Raw genomic sequence first — 14,998 nt, 5'->3', positions numbered from 1 at the left:
AGACAGCTGATAGTCCTCGCAGTGGCAGACCACGTGTATCAACACCTGCACAGGATCGGTACATCCAAACATCACACCTGCGGGACAGGTACAGGATGACAACAACAACTGCCTGAGTTACACCAGGAATGCACAATCCCTCCATCAGTGCTCAGACTGTCCGCAATAGGCTGAGAGAGGCTGGACTGAGGGCTTGTAGGCCTGTTGTAAGGCAGGTCCTCACCAGACATCACCGGCAACAACGTCTCCTATGGGCACAAACCCACCGTCGCTGGACCAGACAGGACTGGCAAAAAGTGCTCTTCACTGACGAGTCGCGGTTTTGTCTCACCAGGGGTGATGGTCGGATTTGCGTTTATCGTCGAAGGAATGAGCGTTACACCGAGGCCTGTACTCTGGAGCGGGATCGATTTGGATGTTGAGGGTCCGTCATGGTCTGGGGCGGTGTGTCACAGCATCATCAGACTGCGCTTGTTGTCATTGCAGGCAATCTCAACGCTGTGCGTTACAGGGAAGACATCCTCCCTCATGTGGTACCCTTCCTGCAGGCTCATCCTGACATGACCCTCCAGTATGACAATGCAACCAGCCATACTGCTCGTTCTGTGCGTGATTTCCTGCAAGACAGGAATGTCAGTGTTCTGCCATGGCCAGCGAAGAGCCCGGATCTCAATCCCATTGAGCACGTCTGGGACCTGTTGGATCGGAGGGTGAGGGCTAGGGCCATTCCCCCCAGAAATGTCAGGGAACTTGCAGGTGCCTTGGTGAAAGAGTGGGGTAACATCTCACAGCAAGAACTGGCAAATCTGGTGCAGTCCATGCACTGCAGTACTTAATGCAGATCCTGACCCCCCCCCCCCCCCCCCCCCCTTTGTTCAGGGACACATTATTCAATTTCTGCAAGTCACATGTCTGTGGAACTTGTTCAGTTAATGTCTCAGTTGTTGAATCTTGTTATGTTCATAAAAATATTTACACATGTTGAGTTTGCTGGAAATAAACGCAGTTGACAGTGAGAGGACATTTCTTTTTTTGCTGAGTGTGTGTGTGTGTGTATATATATACAGTGGGGAAAAAAAGTATTTAGTCAGCCACCAATTGTGCAAGTTCTCCCACTTAAAAAGATGAGAGAGGCCTGTAATTTATCATAGGTACACGTCAACTATGACAGACAAATTGAGAATTTTTTTCTCCAGAAAATCACATTGCTGGATTTTTTATGAATTTATTTGCAAATTATGGTGGAAAATAAGTATTTGGTCACCTACAAACAAGCAAGATTTCTGGCTCTCACAGACCTGTAACTTCTTCTTTAAGAGGCTCCTCTGTCCTTTTCCCCACTGTATATATATATATATATATATATATATATATATATATATATATATATATATATATACACACACACACACCCTGCTAGGGTTGCAAAATTCCAGTAATGTTCCGTACATTCCCAAATTTTCCAGAAATCCTGGTTGGATAGTTCCCAGAGTTCCTGCTTATTCCCTCTTGATTCCGGGAACCTTCCAATCGGGATTTCTGGAAACCTTGGACATTTTGTGAAACTTAACTTACTTAACCAAACCCGAGTCCTAACCTACAGGTTTTGGTGCAGGCTTTTGTTCCTGCCTAGCACTAGCACACCTGACTCTTCTCTGATGAGTTGAACCCAAAGCCTGGGACAGCCTGTATCTTTCATGATTGGCCACTGGGAATCAGCTCTCATAAAAAGCCACTGGGAATCTGTTCTCTTGAAAAGCCTGAAAAGAGTAGGAATTTGAAATGTTTGTTCTTGCTCTCATAGCATGTGTCTGTGTGGTAGAGGCTTGGTTGAACGTGTGTATGTTCATGTGTGAGCAGTACATCTGCTGAAAGGCATGTTTTTTTGCTACTTCACAGGTGTCGGCCCGTATCATCAAACTGTCTACACTTTTCTATAGTGACATACCAGCTTACCACACACACACACTCACACACATACGTGAGCACAGACACACACACGCGCACACTCTCGCACACACTGTCTGACATTCAAACGTTCCTGTGGGACAGCAGTGGGTTTTCATTGATGTCATGTTTCTCTCCTCTTAACGCTTCGCTGGCAAAATCTGTTTTCCATACATTTAACACACATCGACACACAGCCATTACCCCTTTCACCCCATGACATCAGATCGGGTGAGAGGATCCCAGGCACGCCAAATGAAGTTACCCAACCATGTGCGCGCACACACACACACAGGAATGTGAAAAGATTTTAAATATATCCTTTTGGGTGATTTTGGAAGGGAAATATTGACAGTACAGTGTACGTCCATGTCTTTTGGGATATGTTATGTAAAGTCGGGTCATGTTTTAGCAATGTAGCATCTCCATAAAGGAAACCTGGTAACATACCTAAACCTCTCCATGTGGGCTGTGCACTGACTATCTCTCTTGGACAAGTCATTCATAGGGTAGAGGTAAAAGGTCAAAGCTAAACGTACTGTATGCTGGGGTTGCCTTGCAGTCCAACCAAGGGGAATGGAATCCACACAAGATATTCGGCAGCTATAGGAGGAAAGTAGACTGTTTTTTATGACAGATGTTGCTGTAGTTACGTATGAGACTTAGGAAATGGAAAAGAACAGACGGCAGCACTTTCGAAACCCCCCCTCAGTCGTCCAAAAACTGTCCATGCCATACTTTACTGTTGGAGCAGAAAATCTAGCTTGTGCATTTAAATAGTGTATTAGAATGCATTAGTAGTAGTGGCACATCTCAGGACGTCATAGATCTCTCTCCCTCTCTCTGTTTCTCTCTCCTCTGTCCTTTCTCTCTCTCTTTCTCCCTGTTTCTCTCTCCTCTGTTCTCTCTCTCTGTTCTCTCTCTCTGTTCTCTCTCTCTCTCTCTGTTCTCTCTCTCTCTCTCTCTCTCTGTTCTCTCTCTCTCTCTCTCTCTCTCTCTGTTCTCTCTCTCTCTCTCTGTTCTCTCTCTCTCTCTCTCTCTCTCTCTCTCTCTGTTCTCTCTCTCTCTCTCTGTTCTCTCTCTCTCTCTCTCTGTTCTCTCTCTCTCTCTCTCTGTTCTCTCTCTCTCTCTCTCTGTTCTCTCTCTCTCTCTCTCTCTATGTTCTCTCTCTCTCTCTGTTCTCTCTCTCTCTCTCTCTGTTCTCTCTCTCTCTCTCTCTCTGTTCTCTCTCTCTGTTCTCTCTCTGTTCTCTCTCTCTGTTCTCTCTCTGTTCTCTCTCTCTGTTCTCTCTCTGTTCTCTCTCTCTGTTCTCTCTCTGTTCTCTCTCTCTCTGTGTTCTCTCTCTCTCTCTCTCTGTACTCTCTCTCTCTGTGTTCTCTCTCTCTCTCTCTCTCTTCTCTTTTTCTTCATCTCTCAGCTGGGGGGAATGGAGGTCTGGTCTAGCCATGACCATCTGATGAGCTTTTAATTGACAATCTTTACACTAATGGACTAGCTCTCTCTTTCTCTCTCTCTCTCTCTCTCTCTCTCTCTCTCTCTCTCGCTCTCCTTCTGTCTCTTTCTAACACACACTCTCCCTCTCTCTTTCTCCTTCTCTCTTTATTTCTCCCTCTCTCCTCCGGGCTAGTCTTGGTGCAGAGACAGAGGTGAGGAGAGATACTAAGGAATAGAAGTGAGTTACAGCCTATCTGTTTCTCAGCACCTCTGACTTCCTCTGTCGTTGTGTGTTTTGTCATTTCCCTTTATTGTAGTCATTTACAGATTTGTTTCCATTCTATAAACAAACAATCATCCCTCCGTTCTCCTGACTAATTGTTCCTCTCCTCCTTTATTTCTGCTCGCATTCCTCCCTCCCTCCCTCCATTATTTACGGCACTAAACTGTCAAGGTTCCATGTGCTGAGGTCATGTGAGTGTGTTTATGGTTATCCCTCTCAGCAGCAGGATATGAGTTATGCTAGGGGATATGATATTGTAGAGCTTATCAATCTGCTTCTGTTTAATGTGGAGCGACCCCCACCCATCTCACACACACACACACACACACACACACACAGAAGAACATAACTCTGAAAGCATCCCCCTACAGGGTGTGTCATGCAGTGTGTTAGCGCACCAGAAAGTATTTGTCTCCCTGTGTGTCGGTCTGTCTATCTGTCTGTCTGGCTCAGTATGTGTCTGTCTGTATAGAGGAGAGAGGAAATGAAGTGGAGCGACTGCTGCTGTGTCTCTCACATCTGAGAGTGAGGGTGTTTGTGGTCATCACAGTGGGACACAACCAGGCCGCTCCTCAATGCTCTGTGAGTGAGGTCATCACAGTGGGACACAACCAGGCCGCTCAGCAATGCTCTGTGTGTGAGGTCATCACAGTGGGACACAACCAGGCCAATCCTCAACGCTCTGTGGGTGACGTCAACACAGTGGGACACAACCAGGCCAATGCTCTGTGTGTGTGCACATACGTCCATGTAACTTAGATATCTCCCTGTCTTTAATATTCCAGCTAGGAGGAACATGTAACTTAGATATCTCCCTGTCTTTAATATTCCAGCTAGGAGGAACATGTAGCTTAGATATCTCCCTGTTTTTAATATTATTCCAGCTAGGAGGAACATGTAACTTAGATATCTCCCTGTCTTTAATATTCCAGCTAGGAGGAACATGTAGCTTAGATATCTCCCTGTTTTTAATATTCCAGCTAGGAGGAACATGTAGCTTAGATATCTCCCTGTTTTTAATATTCCAGCTAGGAGGAACATGTAACTTAGATATCTCCCTGTCTTTAATATTCCAGCTAGGAGGAACATGTAACTTAGATATCTCCCTGTCTTTAATATTCCAGCTAGGAGGAACATGTAACTTAGATATCTCCCTGTTTTTAATATTCCAGCTAGGAGGAACATGTAACTTAGATATCTCCCTGTCTTTAATATTCCAGCTAGGAGGAACATGTAACTTAGATATCTCCCTGTCTTTAATATTCCAGCTAGGAGGAACATGTAGCTTAGATATCTCCCTGTTTTTAATATTATTCCAGCTAGGAGGAACATGTAACTTAGATATCTCCCTGTTTTTAATATCCCAGCTAGGAGGAACATGTAGCTTAGATATCTCCCTGTTTTTAATATTCCAGCTAGGAGGAACATGTAACTTAGATATCTCCCCGTCTTTAATATTCCAGCTAGGAGGAACATGTAGCTTAGATATCTCCCTGTTTTTAATATTCCAGCTAGGAGGAACATGTAACTTAGATATCTCCCTGTTTTTAATATTCCAGCTAGGAGGAACATGTAACTTAGATATCTCCCTGTTTTTAATATTCCAGCTAGGAGGAACATGTAACTTAGATATCTCCCTGTTTTTAATATTCCAGCTAGGAGGAACATGTAACTTAGATATCTCCCTGTTTTTAATATTCCAGCTAAGAGGAGCATGTAGCTTAGATATCTCCCTGTTTTTAATATTCCAGCTAGGAGGAACATGTAGCTTAGATATCTCCCTGTTTTTCATATTCCAGCTAGGAGGAACATGTAACTTAGATATCTCCCTGTTTTTAATATTCCAGCTAGGAGGAGCATGTAGCTTAGATATCTCCCTGTCTTTAATATTCCAGCTAGGAGGAACATGTAGCTTAGATATCTCCCTGTTTTTAATATTCCAGCTAGGAGGAACATGTAGCTTAGATATCTCCCTGTTTTTAATATTATTCCAGCTAGGAGGAACATGTAACTTAGATATCTCACTGTTTTTAATATTATTCCAGCTAGGAGGAACATGTAACTTAGATATCTCCCTGTCTTTAATATTCCAGCTAGGAGGAACATGTAACTTAGATATCTCCCTGTTTTTAATATTCCAGCTAGGAGGAACATGTAGTTTAGATATCCCTCATACCTCAATGTATTACCTAGTATGAGTTCTGCCTGTGGATTATTCCTTCTGTGTGTCCCAGATGGCACCCTATTCCCTATATGGTGCACTTTATAGGGCTCTAGTCAAAAGTAGAGCACTATATAGGGAATCGGGTGCCATTTGGGATGCACACCTAGGCCTATGGCTTTGTGCATTGTTCACTGGTGACTCATGATGTATCCTACACAGTCACATTATTGTTTGTTAGGAACACCTACGTGAAATATCAGAGACCTTGGGCACACTCAGCAAATCAATGGATTTATGAGTAGGATGTCCTCATTACAATGGCTCTGACACATTAGCGGTACAGAAACACACACACACACACACACACACACACACACACACACTAGGAAGCCAACGATGCGTGGCGCTCCCTCAGCTCCTCTCAGATAAGGATTTATTGTCTAGTCAGGTCAAGACTTCAAAGCTGTTTATGATGGTTTTACAGCCTTACTAACTACTGCATAACTTCCCCCGTCGTGGCATGTAGGCGTTTTATGGGATAGGGAGGTGTGTGTGTTTGTGTGCCTGATAAAGTACATGCCTACATACATGAATGCAGACCAGCGTGTTTGTGCTTGCGTCCAGCTCTCCTGAAACATTCCTAACTGCATCTCTAACCTCTCCCCTGAGGGAGACATGTACTATTCCCTACATAGTGCAATACATTTGACCAGAGCCTTCTATATATAGCACTATATAGGGGACAGGGTGCCATTTGGGATGTAGATATGTATTAGTGTTGGGCCTGTAGGGAACAGAGAACATGGATGACTATATCCTGTCTGAACACCAAGGGTGGTGAAGGGTCACCTCACACTTATGCAATGTATCTGCCGACTGCTCACTGTCTCTCCTCCTCCCTCCCTCTCGCTCTCTCTCGCTGTCCCTCCCTCCCTCCCTCCCTTCCCTCCCTCCCTCCCTCCTCCCTCCCTCCCTCCCTCCCTCCCTCCCTCCCTCCCTCTCTCCCTCCCTCCCTCCCTCCCTCCCTCCCTCCCCCTCTCTCCCTCCCTCCCTCTCTCCCTCCCTCCCTCTCTCCCTCTCTCCCTCCCTCCCTCTCTCCCTCCCTCCCTCCCTCCCCCTCTCTCCCTCCCTCCCCCTCTCTCCCTCCCTCCCTCCCTCCCTCCCTCCCTCCCTCCCTCCCTCCCTCCCTCCCTCCCTCCCTCCCTCCCTCCCTCCCTCCCTCCCTCTCTCCCTCTCTCCCTCCCTCCCTCTCTCTCCTCCCTCCCTCCCTCTCTCCCTCCCTCCCTCCCTCCCCTCCCTCCCTCCCTCCCTCCCCCTCTCTCCCTCTCTCCCTCCCTCCCCCTCTCTCCCCCCCTCCCCCTCTCTCCCCCCTCCCCCTCCCTCCCCCTCTCTCCCTCCCTCCCCCTCTCTTCCCTCCCTCCCCCTCTCTTCCCTCCCTCCCCCTCTCTCCCTCCCTCCCCCTCTCTTCCCTCCCTCCCCCTCTCTCCCCCCCTCCCTCTCTCTCTCCCCCCTCCCTCTCTCTCTCCCCCCTCCCTCTCTCTCTCCCCCCTCCCTCTCTCTCTCCCTCTCTCCCTCTCTTCCCCCCTCCCCGCCCCCCCTCCCCCTCCCTCCCCGCCCCCCCTCCCTCTCCCCCCCCGCCCCCCCTCCTCTCTCTCTAGATGTGTCAGGAGAGGGCAGTCAGAGTGGGGGTCAGTTCCAGGGTCGGCCCAGTGAGGTCTGGTCCCAGTGGCAGAACCAGCACCACAGCCAGCAGGGAGGAGAGCCACACTCGCACCCCAACCCCTCCCAGACCGAGGTGTTCCAGGTAACACAGAGACACACCCTAACACAGGGGTTCCCAAACTTTTTTTTGTCCGCGACCCCAACCATGTGAAAAAAATGATGTAATTAACAGCCAATGTTTACTTTTTTATTTGGGGCTCAACTCACCATCACATACTTTTAATGTGGGGCTATGACAGTCAATTGCAAATTAGTTTGACCTAGTTTTTTTTCACAGTTCCCAGTTGTCTTGAAGGCACAATTTTCTCACCACCGCTAATGAGATGGGTGTGCTTGATGCATGTCACGTTGGAGCTTCTCAAAGACAGGGGCCGTGGTCAGCAGTGAGCACCTCATCTCTGCTGTCACATCCAACCTGGATCAATATTTGGTTTTAATGCAGACGAGCGCACTGCTCAATCTAGCTTCACACAGATATGGGCTGGCGAAGGGTACCATGAGTTTTATTGCTCTGAGGGAGACTGCAGGGTATTCCCTTTGAGTCAGGAACCAAAACTCCTCCGCAGTGAACTGTGAATGCATTGTCTGCAGCATACATGACAGCTCGAAAGGCTGCACTTGAATCATTCTGCAACTGTCAAGGGCAGCCTTTCCCCATGATCTAAGGGCACTCTCTGGTTTAATTTTATATTTCAATTTAATTCTCCCGCGACTCATTTCCATATCAGGCGACCTCACCCCCTCCCAGACAGAGGTGTTCCAGGTAACACAGGGACACTCCCTAACCCCTCCCAGACAGAGGTGTTCCAGGTAACACAGGGACACTCCCTAACCCCTCCCAGACAGAGGTGTTCCAGGTAACACAGGGACACTCCCTAACCCCTCCCAGACAGAGGTGTTCCAGGTAACACAGGGACACTCCCTAACCCCTCCCAGACAGAGGTGTTCTAGGTAACACAGAGACACTCCCTAACCCCTCCCAGACAGAGGTGTTCCAGGTAACACAGGGACACTCCCTAACCCCTCCCAGACAGAGGTGTTCCAGGTAACACAGGGACACTCCCTAACCCCTCCCAGACAGAGGTGTTCTAGGTAACACAGGGACACTCCCTAACCCCTCCCAGACAGAGGTGTTCAAGGTAACACAGGGACACTCCCTAACCCCTCCCAGACAGAGGTGTTCCAGGTAACACAGGGACACTCCCTAACCCCTCCCAGACAGAGGTGTTCCAGGTAACACAGGGACACTCCCTAACCCCTCCCAGACAGAGGTGTTCCAGGTAACACAGGGACACTCCCTAACCCCTCCCAGACAGAGGTGTTCCAGGTAACACAGGGACACTCCCTAACCCCTCCCAGACAGAGGTGTTCCAGGTAACACAGGGACACTCCCTAACCCCTCCCAGACAGAGGTGTTCCAGGTAACACAGGGACACTCCCTAACCCCTCCCAGACAGAGGTGTTCCAGGTAACACAGGGACACTCCCTAACCCCTCCCAGACAGAGGTGTTCCAGGTAACACAGGGACACTCCCTAACCCCTCCCAGACAGAGGTGTTCCAGGTAACACAGGGACACTCCCTAACCCCTCCCAGACAGAGGTGTTCCAGGTAACACAGGGACACTCCCTAACCCCTCCCAGACAGAGGTGTTCCAGGTAACACAGAGACACACCCTAACCCCTCCCAGACAGCACTGTTCCAGGTAACACACACACACAGAGACACACTAACCCTTCCAGGTAACACGCACACCAACACCGAGCGCCAATATCCTACAGTAATCCATGTGTATGGGAGCCAGGAAGAGAGGCCACCTTGGACACACTGTGCTTCAATGGCTTATTTCCTCTCCTTTCCTGGCCTGAGCCCAGTGTACACAGTGCTGTCTGATATGGCTCCACATGAAAGTCTAACCTTTCCTTTCTCCCTCCCCCGTCTGTCTCTCTGTAGGACATGTTGCCGATGGCAGGAGACCCAACACAAGGAACAGCCAACTACAACATCGAAGACTTTGCTGACCTGGGCATGTTCCCTCCCTTCTCCGAGTAGAACCCGTTGAGTAGAACCCTTTTACGTTCTATCAATGGAACGCTGCTCTGTTCTTCCACTAGAACCCACTGATGGTGGAGAAAGGAACAGAACACGATGTGCATCCGTCCTTCATGGCTACCCATCGTCACACACACAGAGAGTTTATCGCACACATGCAGTAGAGCACAGTGAATGTCCAGATGCACTTGTCCTAACACACATACACACACCCTCACATAAACACACCCACACACACTACGTTTTAAGGCATTGAGGCCAAGTTTATCTCTCTGACACATACCTCTTTCCTTTACGAGAGGAGAGTTGGTTCTATAGAAGACCGGTACATTACTAGTGGTGTACTGACCTTTTCCTTTGTAATAATGTCTTAATTCACTCAAATGATGGCTGTTTTCATAAGCTCTTTTATCAAAGCCTTGTGAATTTAAAGGTGCAATCTGTAATCTTTCATTTCCCCTAGTGGCATCTTGAAGTACTACAAAATATGCCAAGAAGCAGTAAAAAATACAAAGACTAGAAAATTCAACAATGCAGGCACCCCCCTTCCATTTGCAAACACTTGCAGAGGCAGGCAGCACTTTTTTGGGGGAAATGAAAATTACAGATTGCACCTTTTTAAGCTGCCAATATCCACTTTGCACTCCATTTGAAGTCTACTCTGCCAAACTGCCCCAGGCCAAGAGACACTCACCACGCTGATCAATGTTGATATCATCGATACATATTATCATACAGTATGTCGCTGCTGCTCTTCCCTCAGTATTCCATTACGCTTATGACCTAAATTATACCTATATGTAGTGATGTTCATAACCCCTGGCTAAAACCTACTGAAGTCTAGAAGGATTCTGTGTATAAAAAGAAAACGTAAAAAATGAATTCACTCACCGGAAAAAGTGTCTAAGCTACAATGCTTAAGTGCACTTCATCGAAGCTAACGGCTAAAACTCACCAGCTTGCTAAAAAGGGAAAAAAAACGCCATACCGTCAAAGCAACGCAGTACAGTATATTATACTAGTCTAGTGTATCCTTGTGGCTCTCACTGCTCTACTTTATAACTTTATTATATTATTATCTTTTATGATTATTAACAGAGACTGAATAATACTTTATAGCGAGGGAACTTTTACATGATAGATTGTGTACCGTGTCTCTGGTAAACGACTGATGGGACAGAATCTAGAACTGGAATCCTTTTGCTAAAAAAAAAATCTCATAATTGATGTTTTTGTAAATAATGTGATTTTTATGTTGACTCGTGTTACTTTTACACAGTATACGTTGTTTTTTGTGTATGTTTGTGTAGGTCATCAATGTGTGCATTGTGAGTACATATTTAACTATCGGTATTTAGTTTAGTCTGTTAATTGTACATTGAGTTTAAGGAACCTGTATAAAATTGTGTAAATGTTACCCATTTATTTTTGTTTAACACATTTTTGTGCTTGTGAAAATAAATCTTTATTGGTTACGTGGCTTCCAATCAAAGATATGTTTCTGGGCAGATTTTTGTGTCACAGAATATAGTGTAGAAATAATTAACACACAACCTTAAAGTACAAGAAGAACATAAAAAATATATTTCCATACAAGTTATACAGTGAGGGAAAAAAGAATTTGATACCCTGCTGATTTTGTACGTTTGCCCACTGACAAAGACATGATCAGTCTATAATTTTAATGGTAGGTTTATTTGAACAGTGAGAGACAGAATAACAACAAAAAAATCCAGAAAAACGCATGTCAAAAATGTTATAAATTGATTTGCATTTTAATGAGGGAAATAAGTATTTGAGCCCTCTGCAAAACATGACTTAGTACTTGGTGGCAAAACCCTTGTTGGCAATCAGAGGTCAGACGTTTCTTGTAGTTGGCCACCAGGTTTGCACACATCTCAGGAGGGATTTTGTTCCACTCCTCTTTGCAGATCTTCTCCAAGTCATTAAGGTTTCGAGGCTGACGTTTGACAAGTCGAACCTTCAGCTCCCTCCACAGATTTTCTATGGGATTAAGGTCTGGAGACTGGCTAGGCCACTCCAGGACCTTAATGTGCTTCTTCTTGAGCCACTCCTTTGTTGCCTTGGCCGTGTGTTTTGGGTCATTGTCATGCTGGAATACCCATCCACGACCCATTTTCAATGTCCTGGCTGAGGGAAGGAGGTTCTCACCCAAGATTTGACGGTACATGGCCCTGTCCATCGTCCCTTTGATGCGGTGAAGTTGTCCTGTCCCCTTAGCAGAAAAACACCCCCAAAGCATAATGATTCCACCTCCATGTTTGACGGTGGGGATGGTGTTCTTGGGGTCATAGGCAGCATTCCTCCTCCTCCAAATACGGCAAGTTGAGTTGATGCCAAAGAGCTCGATTTTGGTCTCATCTGACCACAACACTTTCACCCAGTTCTCCTCTGAATCATTCAGATGTTCATTGGCAAACTTCAGACGGCCCTGTATATGTGCTTTCTTGAGCAGGAGGACCTTGCGGGAGCTGCAGGATTTCAGTCCTTCACGGCGTAGTGTTACCAATTGTTTTCTTGGTGACTATGGTCCCAGCTGCCTTGAGATCATTGACAAGATCCTCACGTGTAGTTCTGATCCTCCCGTGTAGTTCTGGGCTGATTCCTCACCGTTCTCATGATCATTGCAACTCCACAAGGTGAGATCTTGCATGGAGCCCCAGGTAGAGGGAGATTGACAGTTATTTTGTGTTTCTTCCATTTGTGAATAATCGCACCAACTGTCACCTTCTCACCAAGCTGCTTGGCGATGGTCTTGTAGCCCATTCCAGCCTTGTGTAGGTCTACAATCTTGTCCCTGACATCCTTGGAGAGCTCTTTGGTCTTGGCCATGGTGGAGAGTTTGGAATCTGATTGATTGATTGCTTCTGTGGACAGGTGTCTTTTATACAGGTAACAAGCTGAGATTAGGAGCACTCCCTTTAAGAGTGTGCTCCTAATCTCAGCTCGTTACCTGTATAAAAGACACCTGGGAGCCAGAAATCTTTCTGATTGAGAGGGGGTCAAATACTTATTTCCCTCATTAAAATGCAAATCAATTTATAACATTTTTGACATGCGTTTTTCTGGATTTTTTTGTTATTCTGTCTCTCACTGTTCAAATAAACCTACCATTACAATTATAGACTGATCATTTCTTTGTCAGTGGGCAAACGTACAAAATCAGCAGGGGATCATATACTTTATTCCCTCACTGTAGTGTTCCATTGTTTGAGACACATCCTTGTCCTGTGTTTTTGTAATGGAAACTCTCCAATCTAGTCTACAGTTTGGATTTACAAAGGGATATGTTAGATCTGTCTCTACTGTAGGTTTCCGTTGCTTGTCAAAACATATAGTCATGAAGACGCGTGTATCACTCATTCATTGGTGTCCTCCGAGTCCTGTCCTAGTGCCAGTAGCATCAGTGTGCCCTTCCTTTCCGGAAAGAATCAGGGTGAACGTGAGGGAGGCGCTGAGTTGGGCTCTCTCCCATAGTTGTCAGTCTGATGGTGTGTGAGTGTGTGTGAGCGCGCACGCACGTACATGAGTTAGTATTTGTGTGTGGAGAGTTGGCAGGCATGTCCCTCTTTCCACACTATCACTTCACACAAGACAAGATGGGCGTTTGTCTGTTTTCATTAAGGTGGATTTACCCTAGAGTACCGGGAGATGAGTCTGCAGAAAGAACAAATGGCTACCTCTTCCTTTCTCTTTTCCTTCACGAACACACTGAGATGACAAGATGAGGCAATATGGTTTAAAAAAAAAGCACTGCTGACCTATTGAACGTTATTCAGTGGTCAAAAAGGAAAGGTGTTGCCGAAACTTGGTCTGAGGAAAATATTGGAGATGGCACAATAGTGTGAAAAGGGTTTCAGTGTGAGCAGGGTTTATGGGAGGATTCAATAACACTTCACAGGAGATGGATGTGTGTGTTTTCAGTTGGCTATAGTGTATTTAACTTACTAGGACTTTGTTCTCCTGACACTAGTAACTACTGTACTGAATCTGTTTGCTTTCAAACGGTGGAATCTTCCACCCACCATTATGACATGAGCTAGCAGGGAGGGAGAGAAGAAAAGCAGTGGTGGCCTGTTCCCCCAGGCTGGGGTTAACTGTGAGGTTATCATTAACTCTGAGGGGTGGTTGTTCCTCCAGGCTGGGGTTAACTGTGAGGTTATCATTAACTCTGAGGGGTGGCCTGTTCCCCCAGGCTGGGGTTAACTGTGAGGTTATCATTAACTCTGAGGGGTGGCCTGTTCCTCCAGGCTGGGGTTAACTGTGAGGTTATCATTAACTCTGAGGGGTGGTTGTTCCTCCAGGCTGGGGTTAACTGTGAGGTTATCATTAACTCTGAGGGGTGGGCTGTTCCCCCAGGCTGGGGTTAACTGTGAGGTTATCATTAACTCTGAGGGGTGGCCTGTTCCCCCAGGCTGGGGTTAACTGTGAGGTTATCATTAACTCTGAGGGGTGGCCTGTTCCCCTAGGCTGTGGTTAACTGTGAGGTTATCATTAACTCTGAGGGGTGGCCTGTTCCCCCAGGCTGTGGTTAACTGTGAGGTTATCATTAACTCTGAGGGGTGGCCTGTTCCCCCAGGCTGGGGTTAACTGTGAGGTTATCATTAACTCTGAGGGGTGGTTGTTCCTCCAGGCTGGGGTTAACTGTGAGGTTATCATTAACTCTGAGGGGTGGGGTTAACTGTGAGGTTATCATTAACTCTGAGGGGTGGCCTGTTCCCCTAGGCTGTGGTTAACTGTGAGGTTATCATTAACTCTGAGGGGTGGTTGTTCCTCCAGGCTGGGGTTAACTGTGAGGTTATCATTAACTCTGAGGGGTGGCCTGTTCCCCCAGGCTGGGGTTAACTGTGAGGTTATCATTAACTCTGAGGGGTGGTTGTTCCTCCAGGCTGGGGTTAACTGTGAGGTTATCATTAACTCTGAGGGGTGGCCTGTTCCTCCAGGCTGGGGTTAACTGTGAGGTTATCATTAACTCTGAGGGGTGGTTGTTCCTCCAGGCTGGGGTTAACTGTGAGGTTATCATTAACTCTGAGGGGTGGCCTGTTCCCCCAGGCTGGGGTTAACTGTGAGGTTATCATTAACTCTGAGGGATCCAGGTAGATCCTCACTGAGATTGCTATATCACAATGTCCGTGGTCATAGATGACTACATTGCAGACACATGCCAGATCTCACAACGACTGGATAGGTGTATAACATATCAGCTAACCACATCATGTGATATAGCAATCTGATGTCCGACTGCGCAGTCGATGAAGTGGCGCATAACCATTGTTGATGCTTATGCATGTAGTTGGCCTGTGAGGTTATCATTAACTCTGAGGGGTGGCCTGTTCCCCCAGGCTGGGGTTAACTGTGAGGTTATCATTAACTCTGA

The 14,998-nt window shown here is 46.6% G+C and overlaps 1 protein-coding gene across 5 annotated transcripts in view; it reads left to right on the top strand.

The window, feature by feature from the left end:
* The window catches only part of LOC311122372 (aryl hydrocarbon receptor nuclear translocator 2), an 85,685-nt gene extending 74,610 nt beyond the window's left edge, over nt 1-11,075 (top strand). For all 5 annotated transcript variants that reach the window (XM_084196740.1, XM_084196737.1, XM_084196738.1 and 2 more), the window contains 2 exons: nt 7,487-7,632; nt 9,502-11,075. In XM_084196740.1, the coding sequence (XP_084052866.1) occupies nt 7,487-7,632; nt 9,502-9,600 (245 nt within the window). In that variant the 3' untranslated portion in view covers nt 9,601-11,075. The remainder of the gene's footprint in view (nt 1-7,486; nt 7,633-9,501) is intronic.
* The last annotated feature ends 3,923 nt before the right edge of the window (nt 11,076-14,998 follow it).

This window comes from Coregonus lavaretus (assembly GCF_964263955.1).
Source record: "Coregonus lavaretus genome assembly, contig: HAP1_SCAFFOLD_1106, whole genome shotgun sequence".
Lineage (NCBI taxonomy): Eukaryota > Metazoa > Chordata > Actinopteri > Salmoniformes > Salmonidae > Coregonus > Coregonus lavaretus.
Note: the sequence above shows the minus strand (reverse complement) of the source record. Positions and strands in the feature narration are given on the sequence as shown.